This window comes from Galeopterus variegatus, unplaced genomic scaffold, assembly GCF_000696425.1.
Source record: "Galeopterus variegatus unplaced genomic scaffold, G_variegatus-3.0.2 Scaffold80, whole genome shotgun sequence".
Taxonomy (NCBI): domain Eukaryota; kingdom Metazoa; phylum Chordata; class Mammalia; order Dermoptera; family Cynocephalidae; genus Galeopterus; species Galeopterus variegatus.
In genome coordinates, this window is record NW_007726191.1 from 760,295 (window position 1) to 770,710 (window position 10,416).

A 10,416-nucleotide genomic window follows, 5' to 3' on the forward strand; every position below is an offset into this window, starting at 1 on the left:
CCGCCCGCAGCCGCGGAGCCCGCCCCAGCGCGCGGGGCGGGGCGGAGCCGCGGGGGCGGGGCTAACCGGCCCCCTACTGAAATGATTCAAACTGAGAACACATGTGCCCTTAGATTATTGCAGGAACACAGCATCATTATACATTATTTGTCATTTTACTAATGCTTTCTTAAATGTTTATTTTTTTACGGCTGGCTGGTCTGGGGAACTGAACCCATGACCTTTGTGCTAAAAGGCTGTGTTCTAACTAACTGAGCTAACCAGCCAGCCTTAAATTTTTATTTTTATTTTTTACATTATTTTATATATTTTTCTTTCATGTCCATTTCCTAACACATAAATTTTTATTTTTAATTGACACATAAGAATTGTATATATTTATGGGGTAGAGGTGCTGATAATAGTTTACATTGTGGAATATTCAGTCAAGCTGACTTATGGATCACCTCACCTGCTTATCTTTTTTGTGGTGAGAACATTTCAAACCTACCCTTTTAGCAATCTTTAAATGTACAATGCACTGTTATTAACTACAGTCACCCTGCTGCGCAGTAGGTCTTAAACTGGCCTCTCTTGCTAGCTCCCCCGTGTCTCCCCACTCCCTGTGCTCCTCCCTGTCTCTCTACTTTTTGTGCCTCTCCAGCTCCGTCTCCCTTTGTCTATTCGCACCTCTTCCTCCTCTGACAGGCTCTGTGTCTCCCTATTGCTCTGCCTCCCCCGGCCCCCGCTCCTCTTCTGCCCCTGACTTTGGTGACACAGGAACAACTGAACCAGGGAAGGTTGGCTCTGGTTTCCCAAAGTTGGAGGGCTTGCAGAGCGGTCATGGAAAGGAAGGGGGTCCTGGGGCTGGGGTCTGGAACTGCCTATGCGAGGAGAGGAGGAACCCCTTTGGCTGGAAGGTCAAAGGTCAGGTCTCCACCAAGGTGAAGAGAATGGGCTGCCCTCAGGGCATAGACCTGTGCTGACCCTGAACTTAGCTCCTCACAGGCTTGGGGGTAACCTGCAGATGCGCCTGCCTGGCATTGCCTTCCCTTGGGGCTTGGCAGGGGGCTTTTTACTGGTCTTCACTTCTCCTTGCTCTCTACCTCTAGGTTTCATCTTTTTTTTGGCCGCTGACTAGTACAGGGATCAGAACCCTTGACCTTATAACACAGCGCTCTAACCAACTGAGTGGAACCGGCCAGGCCTAGGCTTCCATGTTCTAACCCAGTGGAGAGATCTGTCCCTGAACTGGTACCCTTTCCTCTTTGGCTTTGTTCACCTCCCTATGTTCACCCCAGTTCCCCATTACCTATCGCCTATCCCAGCCTGTCTGTGCAAGGGTGAGCCTCAAGTCACTTGGAGACTGGTTCAAAATCCAGAGCCTGGTACTTCTCCCAGCCTTGGTTCTCTCAGTGTGGGTTGGGCCAGGGCAGATTGAGTTTTGAAAAACTCCCAGGTGATTTTATGTTAGAACCACCGACTAGTTCAGAAACAGTGGTGATTTACTATGTATATAGAGGCTTTGACTTTCTTGTCACTCACACACCTGCAAACCACCAACTTTGTTCTTTGTGTTTCTGGTTCTATATATTCACTATGTGTTTCTATTTGTTTGTATTGATTACTGGCTTATTTACCAATATCTGTCTGTAGCTGACCATATCATTCATTTAGCCAACATCCAGCCATGTCTCAATATACTTATATGTCACTTCATTCATTTATTCAGTAACTCACATTGAGCACCTCTTATGTGCCAGGCACTGTTCTAGGCACCAGAGATGCAGCAGTGAACAAAACAAGCTCTTCCTCTCATGGGAAGACAAATATGTAACTTTTCAGGAGATGAGTCCCAGGAAGGAAAACAGAACAGGGTAAAGGGGAGAGAGCAGAACAGTAGGTGCTAGTTATTGCTGATCTTCCAACTGTACCAGTGTATACATTCATCTATTTTTCTACCTTTCCACTTGGCAATTGCAACTTTTCTAAGCAACGGCCAAAATGTCCTGAGCTCATGCCAGGCCCAGCACTGAGCACTTCTAAGTGGACAATCACCTAAGATCCCCTTAACAGTTCAGAAACCATCATCATCCTGATTTTAGAGTGAGGAAGCAGAGGTTCTGAAAAGTTAAGTGACTTGCCCCAGGCCTTCACTTTTCAGTCAAGAGAAAGTGTGGATCTGACTCAGGACCCAGACAGTCCTACTATGGAGACTCCTCTCCTCCACATCTGGCTCTGATGCCTCCACTTCTAGCTTCCTCTTCCTTGGCCTCTTTGGCTGCCATTCTCCCCTCTCTCTTAGATTCCTGCCACCCTGAGTCAAAGATGCCAGCTTCCCTCTGGGGTCACAGCCCACACTGTTCCTGGAATACTCCTTCCTCTCTTCTCTGCCCAGCTAATTCCTGCTCATCCTTAAGGTATCTGTTTGGAAGTCCCTTTCTTTCCGGAGCCTGTTACCTCCCCATGCAAGCCCAGGTGTCTCCTCAATATCCCACATTTCCAGGGTTTCCCCAATTAGAGTAACTAGCACATAAGACTGCAATTAAGTATCTGCCCCCCACCCCCACGACAGATATGAGCTCCTTAGGGGCATCGCTTATGCAACGGTACTCCAAAAAGGTCATGGAAAGATACGTATTATCTTTCAATCCTATTTTTCCACGAACTTTTTCAAGTACCCTCGTATTGTCTCTTGGCCACCACTATACTCTTATGTCCCGCCGAAGTCTGTCACACAGAACATATTAGTTGTTGAATGAATTAAGGAATGCGACTTTACTGATAATTACAATTTAAAAGCTGGGTTATGCCAGCGCTTCGAAGTCATGAAAGGGCTGCCACACCGTTTGCTTTCGATCCCCACCAAAGCCCTGCGACTCGGCAAGGAGAGAATACCATCCCCACTTCACAGCGAGATAAACCCCAGAGAGTTGAAGCGGTAGAGCTCGACTCCAGCTCAGGTCTGCTGATTCCAGACCTAGTATTTAGTGTAAGGCACAGTTGGGGGGGCCAGACTGAATCTCCCTGACTACAATGCTCAGAGGGATAACTCTCTGGAAGGGGAGATGTGGCGCTTTTGCAAATCCAGAGCACGGTGGAGAGTGGCATTAAGAGGCTGCTGTCGGAAGTCAGAGGCGGGGGCATTTGAAAACGGGCGCTTAGGGCCGGCCCGTGGCTCACTCTGGAGAGTGCGGTGCTGATAACACCAAGGCCACGGGTTCGGATCCCTATATAGGGATGACCGGTTTGCTAACTGGCTGAGCGTAGTCCTGACAACACCAAGTCAAGGGTTGAGATCCCCTTACCGGTCATCTTTAAAAAAAAAAAAAAAAAAGAAAGAAAGAAAATGGGCGCTTGAAGAGCGGAAGGGATTTGTCTGTGTAGGGAAGGGCCCGGGAAGAGGAGCCAAATAGGAGAGACTAGACTGCTCCGTTTTCCTGCCAGAAAGCCCGTTCCAAGCGTGACTGCTCCGCCTCAGCCCCTTTAAGAGTGGCTCCGCCCCACTCGCCACATGTGTCAATCTAATCCCAATGGCCAATCATAGGAGAGGAAAGAGCACTTCCGCGCTTCAACCGCACTAGGGGGTGGGTCAGAGAACGGGAGAGGAGGGACCAACCTGGTCACGTGACATGTCCCATTGGCCCGAGGCCGTAGAGGCGTGGAGCAGATCGGCGACGCTCATTGGTCAGAGAAAGATTAAGCCCGGCGGGAGGCCACGCCCTCGGGCTGCCGTGGGTTTGGTTGCGCGGCCGCAGGATAAGGAGACGCTGCCCTTCTGAGGCGATGGGATCCCGGGTGAGTGGCGGCCCGGGCTGAGCCCGCCCAGCGGACGGACGGCGCGGCGGGTCTTGGGGCAGAGGCTTGCGAGGGACGGCGGCCGGGCCTGCGCGGGGCTCTGGGCGGGCTCAGGAGTCTGAGCTCAGCCGAGCCGGGAAGGTGCCTGGGTTGGAATGAGTAGGTACCCGGGCCGAGGGCGGCGCGAGAGGGAACCTTGCTTGGGGGTGGAACGAGAAGAGACCTGGGTCACCGACGAGGTGCCCGGGCCTGGGACGTTGCGGGGATCAGAGCAGGGGCGCAGGTACTCAAACTCGAGGTGGGAAAGTACCCGGGATGGAAGGAGCAGGTACCGGCCGTGGGCGGTGCCACTGGGTACCAGGACGACCCTCAAGGATTTTCCTGGGGTCAGGGCTAGAGCGGAAGGGGCCTGACCCGGGGCTGCGCAAGATGTCCAGGGGGAAATGAGCAATTTCTGGAGGTCGGGATATTGCGCGGGATACCCAATGCTCGGCCGGGTGGGACCGATGAGGTGTCCTGGATGGGGTGAACACGAGACTGGGCAGAGGGTGGCTCACGGGAGTGTCTGGGCCAGGAAGGTTACTGGGGTCAAGGTGGAATGGGGGTGTGCTCAGGCCAGAGTCGTTAGTGGGGTTGTCCGGGGCAGTTGAGGAGGTGCCTGGGATGGAAAGCTTGGGAATGCAGGCCGAGGGTGTTGTAAATGCCATGGTGGGGGTGGAATGAGGAGGTGCTTGTCCAAGCTTGCAGGGCCGGAGAGGTGACCGCTCAGGTGGGGTGAGGCCCTGTGCAGCATTAGAAATGTCTAGGTGGTGGGAAACATTGTGAGCTTTGCATTGTGGAGAAGAGGTGGAGGCTTTTCTCTTTAGGCCCTGGGTCGTTCCAGGAAGACAGACAGGCCGTGGATGGGCTGGATTGGATCCATTTCTGGAGTGAAGAAGGCTTGTGAGGCAGGTGTTGTTACCTTGCACCTGCTGCTCTTCCTCTCAGTGGGGACAGCAGAGGTCTCTCTGGACTGTCCTGGAGACAAATGCCAGGCCTCAGTCCCCACCTCCCAGCCCTGTCTGACTCCTGGAGCATGTGTTTAGGCTCATCCTTTTAACTCCACATGGGCTTCTTACCTGGGGGCCCACAAGTCCTTCAGGTGTGGCATGGAGGTGGCATTTGTAGCAGGCAGCAGCCGGGAAACACCACTATAGCCTTGGGATCCTGCAGAACTGGGGTCACATCCCAGCGTGGCCACTTAGTGATCTCGATCACGTTGCTCACCTCTCAGAGCCTCAGTTTCCCTATCCTTGAGATAGGTCATCATGAGGTTCTGTCAGTGACTAGACTCCAAGCTTTTAGTGGAAGGCCTGTTCTGAACCAGTAAGTGCTTGGGAAATAGTAACCGTGGATCCTCTGTTATTGTCTTCCCTTGTTCTGAGTCCTGAGCCAGGCTGGGGGCAGGAGGAGTAGCATGGAGTGTTAACCTGCTCCCTGACCACTGGAGGTCACACAGCTCAATTTGCAGCTTCCTGGCAGGATGTCTCCTACTCTTTTTGTTTTTTTTTAAAAGATGACCAGTAAGGGGATCTTAACCCTTGGCTTGGTGTTGTCAACACCATGCTCACCCAGTGAGCTAACCTGCCATCCCTATGTGGGATCCGAACCCATGGCCTTGGTGTTATCAGCATCGCACTCTCCCAAGTGAGTCACGGGCCAGCCCATCCTACCCTTGATAACATGGCAGTTTCCCTAGCCCTGGAACATACCCTGCCTGCCCTTCCTCTCACACACGCCCCCAGCCCTAAAGATAGACTGATAAGATTGTCCCTTCATCCCACTCACTGGGGATAAGCTCTTTCTTGTCCCAGCCCAGTGACTTTGGCTGTGATCCCAGGGAGACAGGGTCTGTCCTGGCCTGTGTATTCTTTCCACTTGAGGTCCCAGGAGACATTGAAGGCATCTGTGGGCTTGGTGCTAGCAATTGGAGAGCACCCTGCAGGGTCTCGGGGTCTGGACTATGTGTGATCAAACCATTTGTTTCCTTGCCTTGGGATGGGGCAATGAGGTACCTGGCAGGGGGATCTCAGAAGTTGCGGGCGGAAAGCTGCCCTTGTAACCTGTGTTCTGCTGTGGCTTGCCACTTCCTGCTCTATGTCAACTTTAGCAAAAGAATTGCTTGGACCACAGTCTAGAATCCGATAGACCTTGGTACAAATCCTGACTCCACCACATGCCAGGTGTGACTTTGGACTTCTGACTTAGCATCCCTGAGACTCAGTTTCTTCATTGGAAATTGGGGTTGGGGGTCGGGGAGGAAGGTGGATAGCATCTGCTTCACAGAATTGTAATGATTCAGTGAAATAATGAATATAACGGACTCAGCACAAAATACACACATAATGTATAGTAGTTGTTATCTGGAAAATACCCTGCTGTTTTCATAATACAGTCCATAGGAAGTAAACATTCTTGCCTTTGTAGGAGATGAAAAAGATGTAATGATTCTTAGTCTGGGGCCTGAGATTTTTATTTAGCAAATGGCGCATGGTTTTAAAAGGTTGGGAAAGTGTGGCATAAAGCCCCAAGTTTTAGAGTGACCTCTGCATTTCCTAGGCCCTGGGTCCTTTCTTGGGCCAGCATGCCAGAGATGCTGCTTTCCGCTCCTGGGTTCATGGTGGCAGGGTGTCTATGGAGCATGGGGCACTTGCTGCCTACTGGCAGGTGTTTGGGGCTGGGGCCTGAATCCAGGCCTGGTATTCTAGACATAGGCTTTGCTCCCATACCACCCCCCCCCCAGGTGCATTCTAATGTGCATCTCTGTGTGCTCATGTGTGCTCGTGCTTGTGTCTGACTTGGTCATCTGTCTCTCAGTTCTGTGGAGGGACCCTCTGGTATGTGCATCCCTGTCCTTCTGGGGTGTGGACGGTGCCCAGGACCCAGCCAGTAACCAGTTGAAGACGTTCTCCTTGGAAGCTCTTGGCCACAAGGGCTCTTGTCTGGGGTGCTGGTCCTGCCATGGCATTCCGGAGGACTGAGGGGATGTCCATGATCCAGGCCCTGGCCATGACAGTGGCCGAGATCCCTGTGTTCCTGTACACAACATTTGGGCAGGTAAGGATTGGGGTGGCTTGTGGTTCTGTCCTTTACCCCTCTGGCCCATAATATACCAAGCTGCCTAGCTCAGGGTCCCTCAGCATCCAGGAAAGCAGGGCCCTCATTGTTGCTGTCCCTGGTGTCTGGCTCTCCTCGTTGAGCAGGATAAGAAGGACTGGGTTAGGAGTCTGGGGCCCCAAGCCCAGTCTTCACCCTAAGACTATGTGAATGCTTGACCTCAGTGTCTCAGTCTATAAAAGGGGTCAATAACACCTTCTCTGACAACCTCAAATGTTTGTGGCTGACTGGGCCTCTTGACCCTTCCTAAAGCTCTGCCCTGTGGGATGCGGTCCCACCTGAAGGGCTCCCAGTCCAGTGGAGCAGTGGGAAGTGTTTGGATGGGATGGTGGCGCCGAGTGAATGCCATTGTTTTTGAGGAGTTGTTGAGAAATGGGGGTCAGCAGACCTGGGTTTGATTTCTGTCTTTCTTGCCAAATTTGCCTGTGTCTTAACCTGCACGAGCCTCAGGTTTCTCATCTGGAAAATGTTGGGGATTCAGACAGAGAGCACAGGTCAAATCTTAGTGCAGGGCTCGATTGCTGCAGCTGTTATAACAGTGTTGGGGACGCCTGCGGGACTGCAGACCTCATGTCCTCAGCATTGGCATTCTGCCATCTTTGTATCTCTGTGATCCTCCACATTTCAGGGAGGCTCTGGCCAAGACCCTTCTCTTGAGTGGCCGCTTCTCTGTCACTCATGTGGTCAGCAGATGTACTCTGCGTACTAGATGTGTGCCCTGCACCTGGGTGCTCCTGGGTGGTCCTGCCACCTCAGGCCTAGGGAGCTGTAATCCAGCCGCCTTCCTCTTTCCTGCAGTCTGCATTCTCACAGCTGCGGTTGACGCCCGGCCTGCGGAAGGTCCTCTTTGCCACGGCCCTAGGGACCGTGGCCTTGGCCCTGGCTGCCCACCAGCTGAAAAGGCGACGGAGGAGGAAGAAACAGGTCGGCCCTGAGGTGGGAGGCGAGCAGCTGGGCACGGTGCCCCTCCCCATCCTCATGGCCAGGAAGGTCCCGTCGGTGAAGAAAGGTAAGTGTGAGGTGGTGGGGACGGTCCCAGCTGGGCCACTGTGAACTATAGGCTCTTGAGCTAGTGACTTCCCATCTCAGAGCCAAGTTCCCCTCATCTGTGAGCGGGATCATAGCAGAGGCTCCTTCCAGGAGTCATCGTAAGGATCCGATGCTGGTGCGGCTGGATGCTCGTGCCTAGGCGGGTGCTGGTTCTGGGTGTTCTCATTGTGTAAGGCCCCTTTGGGAGCATGGGGGCCTGAGGGGGCTGGTGGGGCATAGCTCCTTGGTCCAGGAAGGGAAGTTCCCCCAGGCTCAGGAGCAGGAAGGGCCATATAGTTCTTTTTTTTTTTTTTCCTTTTTGTCTTTTTTCGTGTCCAGCAACAGATCGCAACCCTCAGTGTCACGCCCGCACCTCGCTCAGCCAGTGAGCGGGAACCGGTCTGTATGTGGGATCCGAACCCTCGGCAGGAGCGCTGCCGCACCTCCAAGCGGTGCACTGTAGCAGTGCACCACCAGGCCGGCCCAAGGGCCATACAGTTCTTGAACCATACAGTATTCCTCCCATCCCCTTCTTTTTAAAAAATTAAGGTTTAATTTTGCATGCAGTAAAATTCACTCTTTTTAGTGTACAATTCTATGAGCTTTGACACACATATAGTCATATAATCACCCCATAATCAAGAATTGTTCAGGGTTGGCCGGTTAGCTCAGTTGGTTAGAGTGTGGTATTATAACACCAAGGTCAGGGGTGTGGATCCCTGTACTGGCCAGCCACCCCCCCAAAAAAAAAGAAAAAAGAATTGTTCTGTATCCTCTAAATCCCCCCCGTCTCTTTGTAATTAGCCTCTGTCCCCTGCCTCCAGTCCTGGCAGCCACTGATCTGTTTTGTGGCTGCTGGTGTGGTTTTAGAAAACCCTTACAACCTGTGTTAATCTTGTAACACAGAAACCCAGTGTTTGCCACACCTTAATGTCATACTGATCTCTTTCCAAGGCAAGAAAGACTCCCATCTTAGGAAAAACCTGTTTTAAGAAGCAATAGTCTCTTCTGTGAAAGTGAATTTAATTGTGGATTATTGCAAAAGGGAAGTTTTATCTTTAAAACTGGGAAAAGAAGTCTTTAGACTGTAATAGAACAGGACCGTGAGAAACGCTGACGCAGCCGGGTTTCCTTTCTGCGTTGGCTCTCGGGAACCTGGAGCTGTCTGCACTGGCCTCTGGCTTGTTCCTCCACTGTCTCATTTCACCTTATTTTACCTCCCCTACTTTTCTCAAAATCTTTTGTGTATTGAAAAAAGTAGATGCCCACACTGGCCAGCTGCAAACAACAGCAGCAAGTTGTTGCCGTAAATCTTTTTTGGAAGAGGGAGAATTCGGTGACACAGGGTAGCTGTGCCAGGAGGTGGGAAGTAGCCGGACTTCATTCTCTGCTTATCCCTGCAGATAAGGGCCCCTCCTCTGGGCCCAGCCCTGTGCCGGGTGATAGAGATATGCCAGTTAGCAGAACAAGGAGGGGCCCGGTGCTCTTGTGCCCAGTGCACATACCCAGGGGGCTCTGCCGTCACCCTGACTTAAAAAGTCAGGACAGGTTCCCAGGTGGGAGAGCGGCCCATCTGATCCTTGCCCTCCTGTTCCTCACAGGCTACACCAGCCGGAGGGTACAGAGCCCCGGGAGCAAGAGCAATGACACCCTCAGCGGCATTTCCTCCATTGAGCCCAGCAAGCACTCAGGCTCCTCCCACAGCTTGGCCTCGGTGAGAAGCTGGGGGCAGGACGCCAGGCCAGGTGGGGGGCAACCAGGGTGGTGTCATTCATTCATTTACTCGTTCACTCACCCACCCACGCAGGCTTTCAGACGTTGTCACTGATCACTCACTGTGCCAGGCATGGGTGGGAGAAAAGTGGATAGGTGCACAGTAGAGAAGCTGACGGTGTCTTGGGGAAGGTGCTTATCTATGAAAGTGCACTCATTCATTTGTTCATCAGACACTGAGCAAGTACCTGTGTTGGGTCAGAGACTCTGCTTGGCGCTGGGGTATAGAGATAAATAAGACAAAGATGGTTTTCTCCTGGGGAATAGCTTTTGGTTCATTCACTCATCTAGATATTAATTCATTCAGCAAGCACCGAGCCCCAGCTCTGAGCCAGGTACTGCCTTGGGGACACGGGGGCAAGCAAGAGGTGGTTCTTGTGCTGGAGGAGCCCACAGCCTGGTAGGATGGGTGGCTACCCCTGTGGCTGAGAGGCAGGGTTGACCGCTGGGGCCAGCCTAATGGGTGCTCTCTGTCTTCCTTGTCTGGCTAGTCGGGGAGCCCCAGAACAGAGGATGGGTAATGCCAGTCAGGAATGTTGCTCTGGGTGGGGCCCCTAGGTGGCTGCTGCTTCCTGGCTGGGCGTTGGCCTCGGTATTTCCTCCTGCTTTGGCCACTGTCATGTCACTGCGAGGCATTGTCGGGGACTTGGAGTTTGTGGATCCAGGCTGTTTGGAGGGTGC

General features: G+C 52.5%; 1 protein-coding gene across 1 annotated transcript in view; it reads left to right on the forward strand.

Moving 5' to 3' along the window:
• Window positions 1-6,776: 6,776 nt before the first annotated feature.
• The window catches only part of FAM73B (family with sequence similarity 73, member B), a 24,850-nt gene continuing 21,210 nt past the window's right edge, over window positions 6,777-10,416 (forward strand). The window contains exons 1-3 of the mRNA XM_008579515.1: window positions 6,777-6,873; window positions 7,732-7,942; window positions 9,564-9,676. Coding sequence (XP_008577737.1) covers window positions 6,778-6,873; window positions 7,732-7,942; window positions 9,564-9,676 — 420 coding nt within the window. The 5' untranslated portion in view covers window position 6,777. The remainder of the gene's footprint in view (window positions 6,874-7,731; window positions 7,943-9,563; window positions 9,677-10,416) is intronic.